Source organism: Oncorhynchus mykiss, chromosome 6, assembly GCF_057628025.1.
Source record: "Oncorhynchus mykiss isolate SJ-2025 chromosome 6, ASM5762802v1, whole genome shotgun sequence".
Classification (NCBI taxonomy): Eukaryota; Metazoa; Chordata; class Actinopteri; order Salmoniformes; family Salmonidae; genus Oncorhynchus; species Oncorhynchus mykiss.
This window is the reverse complement of record NC_143027.1, coordinates 82,137,501-82,152,904: the sequence shown is the minus strand read 5'-3', so window position 1 is coordinate 82,152,904 and position 15,404 is coordinate 82,137,501. Positions and strand designations below refer to the sequence as shown.

General features: G+C 42.8%; 2 protein-coding genes across 4 annotated transcripts in view; one reads left to right on the top strand and one right to left on the bottom strand.

The window, feature by feature from the left end:
* Positions 1–427: 427 nt before the first annotated feature.
* Positions 428–4,796, top strand: LOC118964941 (methionyl-tRNA formyltransferase, mitochondrial). Of its 2 annotated transcripts, none has more exons than XM_036981166.2 (9): positions 428–1,338; positions 1,533–1,730; positions 2,078–2,200; positions 2,745–2,847; positions 3,093–3,168; positions 3,326–3,417; positions 3,645–3,723; positions 3,919–3,992; positions 4,199–4,796. In XM_036981166.2, exons 1-9 carry the CDS (start codon positions 1,079–1,081, stop codon positions 4,394–4,396), a joined length of 1,203 nt encoding a protein of 400 aa, XP_036837061.1. In that variant the 5' UTR covers positions 428–1,078; the 3' UTR covers positions 4,397–4,796. The 2 variants fall into 2 exon arrangements, with proteins under 2 accessions (XP_036837061.1, XP_090095230.1); XM_090239104.1 differs by having other exon boundaries at positions 788–1,338; positions 1,530–1,730.
* The window catches only part of LOC149983129 (uncharacterized), a 10,666-nt gene continuing 6 nt past the window's right edge, over positions 4,745–15,404 (bottom strand). The window contains exons 1-12 of one of the 2 annotated variants that reach the window (XM_090239102.1): positions 14,889–15,404; positions 14,690–14,778; positions 14,365–14,483; positions 13,827–13,926; positions 13,460–13,557; positions 13,018–13,167; positions 7,226–7,393; positions 6,818–6,887; positions 6,439–6,517; positions 6,005–6,158; positions 5,632–5,736; positions 4,745–5,281 (exon numbers count right to left, since the gene is read on the bottom strand). The exon at positions 14,889–15,404 is cut by the window's right edge and continues 6 nt beyond it. In XM_090239102.1, coding sequence (XP_090095228.1) covers positions 5,249–5,281; positions 5,632–5,736; positions 6,005–6,158; positions 6,439–6,517; positions 6,818–6,887; positions 7,226–7,393; positions 13,018–13,167; positions 13,460–13,557; positions 13,827–13,926; positions 14,365–14,483; positions 14,690–14,778; positions 14,889–14,995 — 1,272 coding nt within the window. In that variant the 5' untranslated portion in view covers positions 14,996–15,404 and the 3' untranslated portion in view covers positions 4,745–5,248. The remainder of the gene's footprint in view (positions 5,282–5,631; positions 5,737–6,004; positions 6,159–6,438; positions 6,518–6,817; positions 6,888–7,225; positions 7,394–13,017; positions 13,168–13,459; positions 13,558–13,826; positions 13,927–14,364; positions 14,484–14,689; positions 14,779–14,888) is intronic. The other variant, XM_090239103.1, reaches the window with a different exon arrangement.

Below are 15,404 nucleotides of genomic sequence, written 5' to 3'. Positions count from 1 at the left end.
GGATGAGGATACTCAAATAACAAATAATATTGTTGTTTGGTTGTGAAGATTAGGATTTATTTTTTTAAAATTTATTTAACCAGGAAGGGCTACATTTTTCAAGGGCACCCTTGCCAAGATAGGCAGCACCAAGTCATTACAAAAGAATTACAGACAGAAAACATGAAAAACTACAAGTAATCTAGTAAAAAGGATAATTAGAATAAGGTTAGGGAAAGGGTTAAGGTTTTGGGTTAGCGAAAATGCTCTCAGATCATAACCTGCAATGAAAAGTAACTTCTGGTCATAGTTGTTTCAAAGTGGTGTGTTTTAAGGGAGTCCCATTGGTTGTGGTTGGAATAAAGCCAATTATTTACACACTTCTCTGTGAGGAAAAAAATAAACAGTTCAGTTTCATGGGAGAGAACTTGATTCTCTCTGAAGGTTTGGACCACATAATATACCTCTCTGCACAGACCTCTTCTTAGGGACTCACGCCTCGATCACACTGACAGTGCAATTCATTCCGGGACTCCAGAAGTACATTCATTCCAATGGAACGCTGCTTTGCAGAGTCAGTTGCAATGCGTTCTATGTGGTGCTAAACATAGCATTTAAAAAATGTATGTGTCAAACTGTATGTGTAGACGACTTGACAGAAATGGTAGCAGAAGGTGACTGTTGAACTTTTGTTGCACCCATATCCAGATGATGCTGCGTTCTATTTTGCGCAGTAGTACTATCGGTCTGATCAAGGCGTCACTGTCTAGTCGGAACTAAAAGTGTCTGATCAAAGGAAGGAAGAACTATTTTCGATAGAACCGGAAACATGGTGTATGTCAAGAAAAAATATGGCGGCGCCCGTATGTAGAAATACCTTAACGTTATAGCTGACATTAATCAAGCTAAATGTTGGACAATATTCATTACCGCTAAAGGTAAGCGTGTCACACGAATAAATCTTAATTCTAGAGGGGTCCTCGTGTAATTTGTTGAGCTTGTCTTGACGAATAAACTAGCCATACTGGAGTCGAGCATTGCTAGCTAATTTTGATACACTGGTGGCATTGGTAGATGCCCGCCCGACCAATGACAGAAGATGTGGAACAATGTCAAGGCAAAAGTAATGGGTCTGAAAATACTCCATGGCTTTTGCAATTATTGCACCCAGAGGCATGCATCTGTTGGCGTGTGGGTCAAAAGAACGCCGGAGAAACATAGGCGTTGTGGACAAGTCCCTGGCAAGACTCGCCTATTTGCCACTAGGAACTACTTATCAACAGAACCACCTTGGAGGGTCCTTTTCTTTGGGACAGATGATTTTGCTGTAGAATCCCTCAAGCTGCTCTCTGCGTCAAGGTATGACACCCACAACAATTTACATGCCAGTGAGCAAAGAGGAGAGTCTTTGCAGTGAGTAACTTTAACCTGGTCCAATATCTGTTTGTGCTGTCTCATAAGAGTTGGAGCAACAGTCCGAACAGATCTGGGACCAGGCTAGAGTAACTTCTCGTCGCCTAATGTCAGTTGTTTGCTGTTATTATTTGCAGCAGGGACTCCAATGACCGAATTGTGGAATCACTTGAGGTTGTCACACTATCCAATGACGTCCCTGTGAAGAAGTTTGCTGATCAAAACAAACTGCCCGTTCATGTCTGGCCTCTCGGGGATCTTCAAGGGCGGTTCGATGTCGGGGTGGTGGTGTCGTTTGGCTGCTTGCTTCGGGAAGGACTTATCAACCAGTTTCCATGGTGAGTAACTTCTCTGAAAGTGATTCATGCAATACAAGTGTAACGTTATAGCTTCCGTCCCTGTGTGCCCCTAGCTGGGTGCAAACCAGGGACCTGCACACAACACTCTGACTTGCCACCAAAATAAGCATTGTCATTACCACTGACCCAGAATGTACTTGTAGATCTCAGGGCGGGCGACATCACTTGCTCCATGGTAGCTACTATGTTCCATATCAGCTACACAAGCAGCAGACGCTCCAAGAAGTGTCAATCTTATGAACACCTCCAAAGAGTCAAACCCTGACTGTGTCCAATCTGTTTGATTGTGATAGTTGCAGCATATGTGTCTTTTGCCTCTATTCCAGTGGGATCCTGAATGTCCACCCCAGCCTTCTCCCCAGATGGCGCGGCCCCGCCCCAGTGTTCCACACCATCCTACACGGAGACACTATCACCGGGGTCAGCGTCATGCAGATACGACCAAAGAGGTAGGCTAACATGACCCAGAGCTACTTTCTGGCCCTTTCCCTCCTTTCCTCTCTTCCTTTCCTCATGGTGCTGAGGGAGGAAGGGTAAGTCATGAAAGGGACCAGTCATCTGCCAGTAACATGGACCTACTATTGACAAGCAAAAGTGAGGGATGACATTAGCAGATGGTTGTTTGTTCAAATGCATATTTAGGGATGGTTTCCCAACCTAATCCTGGACTGAAAAGCCTTTTTAATGGTGATTTTCCCCATTGAGCATGTGTTATAGCCCTGTACAGGACAGCTTTATCTGGGTCCAGGAAACTGCACCATAATGTCTCCAGAGGCCATCAGATTTCAATAGGCCTATATATAATAGTGTACTCTACTACCGTATTCACTGTCAAAGCACATACTACTATTCCTCAAGTCAAAGATCATGAAACCTTTGCACCTCAGTGTATCTCTGATCTGTGTTACAGTAAACCTCATTGTCTGTTACAGTAAACTGCAGTGTGTGTCTGTGTTACTGTAAACCTCGGTGTGTCTCTGGTCTCTGTTACAGGTTTGATGTGGGTCCCATTCTTCATCAGGAGATCTACCAGGTCCCAGACAACTTCACAGCTGACCAGCTAGGAGCTACTCTGGCCACCAAGGGAGCCCAGCTGGTGAGTGCACTTCACACTGTGTAGTTATAGCACCCTATTCCCATCGAGTGTACTATGTGGCTCGAGTCTTATGTGACTCTGTTGGTCAAATGTAGTGCACTACATGGGGAATAGGGTGTGATTTGAGCTCACTCATTTGGGGCGTAGATCCACAGAGCGTAATCCGTTTGAAGAGGCTTGTCAGAAACCAGTCATGGTTAATGTAAGCCCTCTTATATGGGACCTTTCTTATTTTGCTTGAACAGTTGATTGACACATTAAGGACCCTTCCAGAGAGAATCACAAACCGAAGGGAGCAAGCTCAAGACGGTGCCACTTTAGGTAAGAACATTTATTTACTCAACCAGACATTTGATGCTAGTAGTAATTACAATTTGAATGATAAACAATCAGCAAGAATTGCAACTTACTGCGAAAGCTGCATGTACTTTCTAAGCACCCATTCATGCCTCAGCTTAGAGTTGACTCTTCTCAACAGCCCCTAAAATCAGCACATCGATGAGCTGGATCGTATGGGAGGAGCAGACCTGTGTCCAGATCGACTGCCTATTTCGTGCCATCGCATCCCGGGTAATAAGACAGACCAGTCATGTTCAGTTGGCACGAAACTAGAAGTCAGAAAACTTCAAACTAAAGTGAGCAGTCTTATTGGGTGATTTCAGGCTGTCCCTCACCTGTTTCAAGATGATTTTCTAATTCTGTGCATACTGAACATGACCTTGATTTACTATGACCGGCCTCTCAACACACATTGTCCAAGAGTGTTAAAATAATGCCCTCCTCTTCTCTCTCATTAGATCCCATTGAGAACAATTTGGATGGGCAAGACCATAAAGCTGCTGGACTTTGCTGGCAAGTGCAACATTTCACTATCAGGTAATTTCCTCTTTTAATCAGGACTCTTCATTGTTTTCACCACTGCTTGGTGGTAGACTCAGTCAGCTAGTTCAATCAGCATGAGGTAAGTAGCTGTGTGGACCGGCAGCAGTAGTGTTGGAGTCCACAATCTGTCTGGTAACATCCGTTTTGAATATTTTAGGTTGAGAAAGGTTGTGATTGTTTTAATGACAGGTCGAGGGAGGATACCTGTGCCAGGATCTATGAGTTATCAGAAAGAATCCAACACCTTGGCTGTCTGTTGCAAGGTGCGTGAGCCAGGCTTTTCATCCTTGACACTTTCCACGGTTTACTATTATGTCAAAACACCTCAAATTTTGTCTTATTGAAATATGTCTAATATTAATGACAAATAATTCACTTCCTGATGTATCATGGCATAATATAAATAATTCACTTGATGGATCCCATAAGAAAATAATGACAAGCACTTTTTGTGTGTTCGGTGGTCAAGGACGGCTGGGTGGGATTCAAGGCGGTGATGCTGAAGAAGAGACTGTCGGCAGCGGACTTCTACAACGGATATCTCCATCAGAGCTTCCAGAACAGATCTGGCCCTCCCAAGCAGGAGTGCCTGTTCCACAGTAACAGAACTAAATTACATTCAGCTGGAGAGGAGAACTCGTTGACACAGCTACACGCTGTGCATTAAAACACAAAACAACAACCTACTTTAATGTTATTTGATTAGATACATTTCCTGTAAAAAATAAAGGATCTATACTATGTCTGTTTTAAGACAACATATTTAAGAGTACACACAAGAGTAGTGTTCAGCAGGGAACACCGTGGCAAAACGTTTTGAAACTAAAAATGAGCATTTCTTATTGTTCAAGTCCAGGTAGTAATGACCCTCTGTTTCAAAAACGTTTTCTCTTATTTTACACCTACTGGAAACTATTTCCTGATAGCCTATGGAACACATGAATGTAATAATAGTGATATCATGGAGAGGCTGTGTGTGAGTAGTTTGTTGTGGAATGCAAAACCCTCAAACCCGTTAGACTACCAAAATAACAGTTGTATTTGCATAAATAAACATTTACAATGTTCTGTTGCCTTTGTCATTTGCTCTATGACATTATCCATTACTATATTATGCATTGGACTTGGTAATATTTATCACAGTTGTAGAGATGGTGGGGTCTGTTTTAGAGATGTACTCTTCCCAGGGGACTAAATGGTGCCGTTCCAGGCCGACTACATTGCAGTCGCGCTGCACAAATTAACCAATGATCGAATGCCACGTCATCAGGGCTCAGATATTAGATTGCAATGCCACATTGATACGGCTACTGACATGTTTGAGTTTAAACCTTTATAATAGTAACAGTTTGGCCTTCATCCAGGTTTTATGAGATTTGGTGTGAATCTGCATCCTCCACCCGCTGGGACGCAGCAGCTGTGTTCGTCACAGCATGCTGGTCTCGGGGACGTTGTCTGTTAACTGTGAGGCTTTACAACTGTGTTCGTCACAGCATGCTGGTCTCGGGGGCATTGTCTGTTAACTGGGAGGCTTTACAAGAGGCACGTACCACTATGGAAGAGAGAAAGAAAGTTCAGAATTGTAGCATTTCACTAAGTTTTAAACAAAACATTGAAGGAAATGTATTTATTCACTTAACTTGATAAAGTGGGTGTGAATTAGACCAGTGTTGTCCAACCCCCTCGGAGGATTCAATTTTTTATTTTAGCCCTGTTGATTCAACTAATCAAGTGCTTGGTAGGCTAATTAGTTCATTAGTGATAAGGATGTATCAGTGAAGTGGTAGAACACAAATGTCTGGTGGTTAAGAGAGGGTTGGGAAACACTGACTGCATGTTTCCTTTTAGTCATAAAGCTAGCTGCCGTTAGCTAGTGTGAATGTGTTTAGGGTGTCATCATACCTCCTCTGTCATCCCTGCTGTCTTCCTACCCTCTGTGTTAAAAGGAGGCTTCAGGTAACCTTTGAAGTGCTGCTTCACCAAGTCATGGAAAGTAGATAAGCAATCCTAAAAAGAGCATCAGGAAAGCTGAATATTAGCTACCAAAATGTATTACAGTTTTGGATGTCATTTTAGATGAGGCACAGCTGCATCAACTATGGTGGATGTGTTACCAGGCCAGTGATTTACTACATTCACCATAAAACCAATTGTAATGTGGCAGTGATTTTATTTGAAACATTTCTTCAACAATGTGCATTATAAAGAGGAAACTATTTATGCTCTGTTCAGTCTACTAAACTGTAGTTAAATAATGGCCTCCTTATAGACATACCCGTTCTTCCTGTGAACAGATGTAGGTGAACCAGCGGAGCCCGGCGGCCACGTGAGTGATCTCATCCCGGTAGATAACCTCCAGCACCTCCACAGAGCTGCAGTCCCCCTGGGCAGCGAAGCGGGAGAGGGTCTGGGGGTGCACATCTAGGCCCCTTGCAGGAGGAGAGAGAGGGAGTTAGGTAGATGTACTTTCCCCGAGCCCAGTCGATTTAGAAAAGACAAGAATTTCATCCATTTTTTGTTTTAGCCACCCTGTGGGTATTTGTGGCCAAGGAGGAGTGACATTTCTCACACCTATCCAAACCTTTCAGATAATGTGAACCCCATGGGTGTATTAGAAGATGTGTCAAGGTAATAGGGACCATAATGCTTCCACTGCACTGGTAACATAATCATATTCTGTTGGTGCTGTAATTCAGGTGGATGCTGTACCTGGCTTCATGTACCATATGCACAATGGCTAGCCTCGCCAGAAGGTTGTGGGACGTATCCGTTGCTGACTGCCACAGTCCTGTGGAGACGAGCGGAGGAAGCTCAACTTACACTGGCTGCACTGAAAATGTCATGTATTTTTTCATAAAACCAACTGTGATGATATTAATAGTTAGTTAGGCCAGGATTCAATCCAATCTGCATTATAGCACGCGTGATACTTAAAAGTGAATTTCCGATTGAGCCGAAATATGCAGAGTTCACTGTGAATTAGATCTCCACGAACACGGGGAACATTGCCTTTCCAAAGACGCATTGTCTACAAAATAGATCGGATTGAAGCCGGGCCTTAGTCTGGAGAAGCCAGCGAACCACCCACCATTATGAACAGGTAACGCACCAAAGAAGCTGTCGAGTTCTGTGATCCTCGTCTCTAGTAAGTGATAATGCTGTTGGGAACCGTAGAAATTCATTGTATTCCCAGGGTAACAGTCCATCCAATACTCACAACTGATACAGTACTACCACTTTTTATCCTCCTTGAGGAACACTGTCTTGCAGTATTATAGAAATATAAACATAGTAAATATACTTGGACTACCAATATCTGATGTACAGACGTTTGAACAACAGACATACATAACAATAATGTGCATCATTCTTAAAGGAATATTCCACTTTTCCCCCAGCTTGTTTGAAAAAAATAAGCTGAAACTTCAGAAAGTGAACTATACTTAAAACAACACGTAACAGACCACATTAATGAAATATATGTTCGGACACTGACCTTGGCCTCGTCTCCGGCCACTTTGACAAAGTCGCTGAAGAACTGGCGGGGCAGGGGCTCTCCAGTGTCCAGTCTGACTGATGAGAAGCGAGCGATGACGTCCCAGGACAGGTCTATAGCCCACTGCTCTATGTTAGCCAGGGAGTGGAGGAGGGCTATCCTGCTAGCCTGGTCAGACACATAGTAAACACACACGCTCATATCAATCATCATTCATGAAGCATGGAATGTTGCAGTTCTATAGCCTTCGTCCGTACTGTATGTACTAATGGCATGACAACGAATGCTAATACCATGACAACGAATGCTAATACCATGACAACGAATGATAATACTATGACAATGAATGCTAATACCATGACAATGAATGCTAATACCATGACAACGAATGCTAATACCATGACAACGAATGCTAATACCATGACAACGAATGCTAATACCATGACAATGAATGCTAATACCATGACAACGAATGCTAATACCATGACAACGAATGCTAATACCATGACAACGAATGCTAATACCATGACAACGAATGCTAATACCATGACAATGAATGCTAATACCATGACAATGAATGCTAATACCATGACAACGAATGCTAATACCATGACAACGAATGCTAATACCATGACAATGAATGCTAATACCATGACAACGAATGCTAATACCATGACAATGAATGCTAATACCATGACAACGAATGCTAATACCATGACAACGAATGCTAATGCCACACACATCACACATGAACACACACCATTTATGCTGCTGCTTGTATTTATTTTATTATTTATACTGCTGACAGTCACTTTTACCCCTGTTCACACATCTAGCTCAACTACTCCAGTATCCCTGCACATTGAAATGATGGTGCTGGTACTGATCCTGTATAGAGCTTACCATCTAGTTTTTTTCCTACTGTTTTTCCTTCGTATTATTTGTCTTACCTTTATATTGAATACTGCATTGTTGGGAAAGAGCTTGCAAGTAAGCATGTCACTGCACTGTTTCACACCTTTGACTTCCGAATAGATTATTTTATTGTGACAGTGGGTAGTTAGCATGCCCATTTTGTTAATCTAGGGGTTGTGTAGTTCAATACTGGCATGGCATGGCCTTTTTCTCAACCGTACCATTACCTGTGTCTATTGTCATTGTCGTGTTTGGTCTTCTATTTGTTAGGCTACATGATTGATTGTGATTGATTTAAGTATCTACTGGCACCCAGCCCACATGGGCTTACAAGACACTACTAAACACAGCACCATTTTCCTTGTACTCAACACAAAATAAGATTGTACAAATTATATGCATATACTGTACAATAATCATGGCAAGTACAGCTACCATCTAGCCCCACTACACAAACAGTACATTACAAACAGTACAGCTACCATCTAGCCCCACTACACAAACAGTACATTACAAACAGTACAGCTACCATCTAGCCCCACTACACAAACAGTACAGCTACCATCTAGCCCCACTACACAAACAGTACAGCTACCATCTAGCCCCACTACACAAACAGTACAGCTACCATCTAGCCCCACTACACTAACAGTACAGCTACCATCTAGCCCCACTACACAAACAGTACAGCTACCATCTAGCCCCACTACACAAACAGTACAGCTACCATCTAGCCTCACTACACAAACAGTACATTACAAACAGTACAGCTACCATCTAGCCCTACTACACAAACAGTACATTACAAACAGTAAAGCTACCATCTAGCCCCACTACACTAACAGTACAGCTACCATCTAGCCCCACTACACAAACAGTACAGCTACCATCTAGCCCCACTACACAAACAGTACAGCTACCATCTAGCCCCACTACACAAACAGTACAGCTACCATCTAGCCCCACTACACAAACAGTACAGCTACCATCTAGCCCCACTACACAAACAGTACAGCTACCATCTAGCCCCACTACAAACAGTACAGCTACCATCTAGCCCCACTACACAAACAGTACATTAAACAGTACAGCTACCATCTAGCCCCACTACACAAACAGTACAGCTACCATCTAGCCCCACTACACAAACAGTACAGCTACCATCTAGCCTCACTACACAAACAGTACATTACAAACAGTACAGCTACCATCTAGCCCTACTACACAAACAGTACATTACAAACAGTACAGCTACCATCTAGCCCCACTACACAAACAGTACAGCTACCATCTAGCCCCACTACACAAACAGTACAGCTACCATCTAGCCCCACTACACAAACAGTACATTACAAACAGTACAGCTACCATCTAGCCCCACTACACAAACAGTACAGCTACCATCTAGCCCCACTACAAAAACAGTACAGCTACCATCTAGCCCCACTACACAAACAGTACAGCTACCATCTAGCCCCACTACAAAAACAGTACAGCTACCATCTAGCCCCACTACACAAACAGTACAGCTACCATCTAGCCCCACTACACAAACAGTACAGCTACCATCTAGCCCCACTACACAAACAGTACAGCTACCATCTAGCCCCACTACACAAACAGTACAGCTACCATCTAGCCCCACTACACAAACAGTACAGCTACCATCTAGCCCCACTACACAAACCGTACAGCTACCATCTAGCCCCACTACACAAACAGTACAGCTACCATCTAGCCCCACTACAAACAGTACAGCTACCATCTAGCCCCACTACACAAACAGTACAGCTACCATCTAGCCCCACTACACAAACAGTACAGCTACCATCTAGCCCCACTACAAACAGTACAGCTACCATCTAGCCCCACTACACAAACAGTACAGCTACCATCTAGCCCCACTACAAACAGTACAGCTACCATCTAGCCCCACTACACAAACAGTACAGCTACCATCTAGCCCCACTACACAAACAGTACAGCTACCATCTAGCCCCACTACAAACAGTACAGCTACCATCTAGCCCCACTACAAACAGTACAGCTACCATCTAGCCCCACTACACAAACAGTACAGCTACCATCTAGCCCCACTACACAAACAGTACAGCTACCATCTAGCCCCACTACACAAACAGTACAGCTACCATCTAGCCCCACTACACAAACAGTACAGCTACCATCTAGCCCCACTACACAAACAGTACAGCTACCATCTAGCCCCACTACACAAACAGTACAGCTACCATCTAGCCCCACTACACAAACAGTACAGCTACCATCTAGCCCCACTACACAAACAGTACAGCTACCATCTAGCCCCACTACACAAACAGTACAGCTACCATCTAGCCCCACTACACAAACAGTACAGCTACCATCTAGCCCCACTACACAAACAGTACAGCTACCATCTAGCCCCACTACACAAACAGTACAGCTACCATCTAGCCCCACTACACAAACAGTACAGCTACCATCTAGCCCCACTACACAAACAGTACAGCTACCATCTAGCCCCACTACACAAACAGTACAGCTACCATCTAGCCCCACTACACAAACAGTACAGCTACCATCTAGCCCCACTACACAAACAGTACAGCTACCATCTAGCCCCACTACACAAACAGTACAGCTACCATCTAGCCCCACTACACAAACAGTACAGCTACCATCTAGCCCCACTACACAAACAGTACAGCTACCATCTAGCCCCACTACACAAACAGTACAGCTACCATCTAGCCCCACTACACAAACAGTACAGCTACCATCTAGCCCCACTACACAAACAGTACAGCTACCATCTAGCCCCACTACACAAACAGTACAGCTACCATCTAGCCCCACTACAAACAGTACAGCTACCATCTAGCCCCACTACACAAACAGTACAGCTACCATCTAGCCCCACTACACAAACAGTACAGCTACCATCTAGCCCCACTACACAAACAGTACAACTACCATCTAGCCCCACTACAAACAGTACAGCTACCATCTAGCCCCACTACACAAACCGTACACTACACAAAGAGTACATTTCTCCTTCTCCAGGCAGTGTAAAGAAACTGAACAATCTCAAACCCCCTGCCTGAAACAGACTTCAAGTCCCTGCTTGTCCCGTAACCACAATACTTCAGGGTTTAGCACCAAACATTTTTACAGAAGATAACGTCTCAGATCGTTATACAAAGGGCTATAAAACACTAAATGGATTTTGTTTTTGATTTCCCAACACAGTAGGCAAATGATCTCCTCTTCAGGCACTGTGTTAAATCGACCCTTCTCTAAGCCAGAGGGAGAGGGCCGGATGGGAGTTGAGCACAAACTGACCTTTGGCTTTTTGTTAGGTTCAGGAGGACATATGGTTCAGGGATATAGTTCTCTTTGATGACAGTATGTTCTAAGTTTTTAGGTCTAAACCATATATCAGCTGCCCATTTTTCCTTGTGGATCAGAAAAAGCTTGTCCTAGATTTGGTTAACACCACATGGTAATTTGTTCCTGAATGTATACTGCAAATCAGTTTCACAAAAAATAGGTAATTATCTAGTTCCCAGTCAAACCCTTTTTTTGTGATTCTGCGTTCTGGCATATTCATCAGTCTGTTCCATAGACGTACCATGTCACCTTTTTAACTACCTTCACAACCCATATCTCCACAGATGGCCAGGTTTCGAGTCAGTTTATGCACACCAAGAAAGCAGCGGATTGCTCTGTTTGGAACATTGTTACAATTAGTATGTACTTTGGATCCCCATAGTCCATCACTGGACACACACAGGATTGAAACAGTTGAGAATAAGCACAGTAACCAAGGTCCTTTTCATTTGGTCTAAATCATTAACATATAGAGTAAATAAAGTGGGTGAGAGTACGTCTCCCTGCTATACACAGTAAGGGGTTGGAAACCAGGTCATTAACCTGAACACAGGCAACTGGAGCCAGATAAAGAGGTTTGATAACATCAGAGAATCTTCCATCAATTCCCATTTTAATGAGTGGTTAAATCCATATGAATTCAATGACTTTTTGACAGCTTCCCTTTTGATTTAAACAGAACGTTCCAGACATGTTTGCTCATGGAAGAAGTGGTCAGAAAGTGACGTTTTGGACCTGAATGCAAAACATTCAGGAGAAAAGATGTGCTCAAAGTTGACCCATTTAGCATTACCCCACCATACCATGAGACATCCATGTCATCATCATTGGAAAAGATCAACGGTTGAGTTTGATATAATTCAAAAGCTTACAACAAATAGGGTTCTCAAACTAAATGTAAAAAATATATATAAAAACAATTACCTTTAATGTCAATTATGTAAAAAGGCGTAAACTCCGATTTTTTTTCATATTCATATATGTTGTAGCTTATACCCTACTTTCCATCATCTGGGGTTTTTGTGTTGTGTCCGTGGTTGAGACACAACGTGCTCCTGAATAAAGGGTGTTGTCAAAAAGTGATCGAATTCAAATGGATTTACCCCAGTCTAAAAGCAATTAGGTCTCTATTTACCTAATCAAAAGCCTTCATAAAACCAATAAAACAGGCAAAAGTTGGTTCTCTCTCTTCAATTCTAGCCTGGACCACTGTAGAGACAGTATAGATGTGGTCTATACATGTTCTGGCTTTCCTAAAGCCATTCTGTTCTTCAGCAAGCTGACCAGACAGTTCTAGATAGTGAGAAGAGAGCCTGTTATTTAGGATGCAGGACTACAATTTACATACAGTGCTAATGAGAATAATCCCTCTATAGTTCAATGGGATTTTAGGCTCAGTTTTTTGGGATTTCAGAGATTCTGAACTTGTTAGTTCATACTGCCAACCTGTCTGGTCTGAGTGATTAGAGGGTGTTCTTAACACTGACCTGTGTGCCACCTTTGCCACGCTTGATTTTGCCCGGCTGCAGTACGGTCAGGTTCTCCTTCCTGCTTGGCTGGACAGGTGGTGTAGCCTGACCCACCTCTGTTATCTCCCCACTGTTCCACCTCTCCTGGACCTCCAGTGTCATGGCTACCTACAGGGATTGGATCAAAGTCAGTGAGCCAGTGAGATATGCAGTGTTGAACAAATCATCAACGTTACACTATAGTCAAATACAAGCATTGCAGGTGCAGCGAAATAACATCTGCAAATCTGTGTATGCCACCAAAAACTATTTTTGTATGTTTTGCCATGGAAAGTCCAGGGAGTCTCTGCCTGTTTCAGACATTTTCTTTCCTTCATTTGGTGCCTAATGAACACAAACCAACACTCCATTCCCTCCCAGTTTAACACTTCATGAGGTGGTTAGTGTGAATGGGGCTTGCCTTCTCTTTGGGGTCTGGTGTGCAGAGGATCTTTGTAGCCCAGAAGCACAGTGTGTCCTCAGAGGGTGATGGCTCGACATCATCTACTGACAACTTGCCTGAGACAAAAATAGATATCTTATTAATGTACTTAACATCATTCAAAGCTTTGCCAGAACAAAATATCTTAGCTACTAGCCTGCTCTCAGATGTGTGTTCTTGCCTGCTCATCATCAAGCCAACAAGTTTGGCATGACAATTCCATAAGGAGATGGCAAGAGTGCAGAAACAGACTGTCACCCAGGCTACACTACTTTCCTTTATGTAATTGTAAAAAAAAAAAACTGTGATTGGTGTACATTGTTCATTAGGTATACTATCGCCTTACCATTAGATGTGTCTGTCTCTGGGATGGGACTTAGACACAGCTCATTCTGTGTGTTGATATAAATCATGTCTTGGACAACTCTGACCTCATACACCTGGTTCTGTAGACAGAAAAACAAACTTTCATTTTAGTCTCATGGTATTATTGATTAATAAGCTGTTGTTATTCAATGACCAAATTCAAATAACACATACAGTACATTCCCTAGTGAATGTCTTCACACCTCTTGCAAAGCTGTCACATGTAAATATAAAAAGGGATTAAATTAGATTGTTTCATCCGCTTGTGATCTACACATTCTCAAAGTGAAAGAAAAATTCAAGACGTCTCGATTGTCTCAGGGGTGTCAGTACTTTCTCTAGGCAACTCCAAATGCCTGTCTCTTGTCCCCAAGCACACACATTAATGCCACATTGACTTCTGTATGAAGCCGATGGTGGTAATACATATCAACCTTCCCTTTATCACCCTGTTTCAGGAAACCTATATTTAGAATACTACGAATAAATAGGCTCTGTTGGAGACCATCTCTCTCTACCTGTAGTCCCATGGAAGAGGCACCTGTCTCCAGGCAGAAGTCAAAGTGATGCCAGGGACAGACCAGAACCCTCTTCCCATCTCCCAGGTCCTCAATGTCACCGAGGTCAAGAGGGCCTCCTGCGCCAAGACAGTGGTTGTAATGATGAAAGACATCATCGTATGGTGACCATGATCATTTTGTTCTTATAGCATACTCTCATCCTATAGCCACTTTGGCACGTAGTTGTTTATTAATTAATCATCAGAACAGCAAGCTACCATAGCATAGTGCTGAGTGATTAATAGTGCTGTGTGCTGATGCCATCAATTAGGCTAACTTCTACCTTCATGGGGACAGGATGAATCCATAGCCCAGAATCTGTCATCTTCTGTGTGAACCAGGACAATGTGTTCACCATCCTCAGAGTACAACCTTGGGGAAACGTAGAGAAGTCATGCAGTTAGACCATCTTTTTAGAATAGGCAAGGGCAGCTAATGTGTATATGCTAGCTGCTGCTATTCTAGCTATTTGGACTGCTTACTTTGTGCATGGTGAGTCAAAATCACACTTCTTTCCTACACATTGCCAGTTTCTGTCTTTGACAATTTCTCTTAATGCAGCGACTAAATCTTCCTCGAAGTGATCCATTTAAAATATACGATGCAGAAAATAGTAGTAAGAGTAATGTAGTGCATAACTAGCTTGCTACTGCTGCCGTCCATGCCGATGTGTGGCAGAATTGTTTTCTTCTGAACTACAAAATCAAATTGTTTCAACCGGATGTTGGTACTCCACGAATTCTGCCCGACATAAAACCACTAAGGTAAAACAAGAACCTAAACTTAACAGAGACAAACCTTTGACATGCTATGCAAAAAGATAACACTTGAGATAAAGAATGAATGCATAGAAATGTATTTGTTGATTAGACAAGATTTAGAATTACAATTAACAGTCATTTTCTCATTTTGATATGGTTGATTACATAAAAAATGTTTTTTAAACGAAATTACAATGAGAGCAATTAACCTCAAGGCCAGCAGATGACGATGCAGCC

Excerpts from the sequence above, each read along its gene's own strand:
- LOC118964941 (XM_090239104.1), top strand. The coding sequence starts at position 1,079 with ATGTGGAACAATGTCAAGGCAAAAGTAATGGGTCTGAAAATACTCCAT. Across the intron at positions 1,731-2,077 it reads CTTATCAACCAGTTTCCATG|TGGGATCCTGAATGTCCACC; the intron begins GTGAGTAACTTC and ends CCTCTATTCCAG. Across the intron at positions 2,848-3,092 it reads CCACCAAGGGAGCCCAGCTG|TTGATTGACACATTAAGGAC; the intron begins GTGAGTGCACTT and ends TTGCTTGAACAG.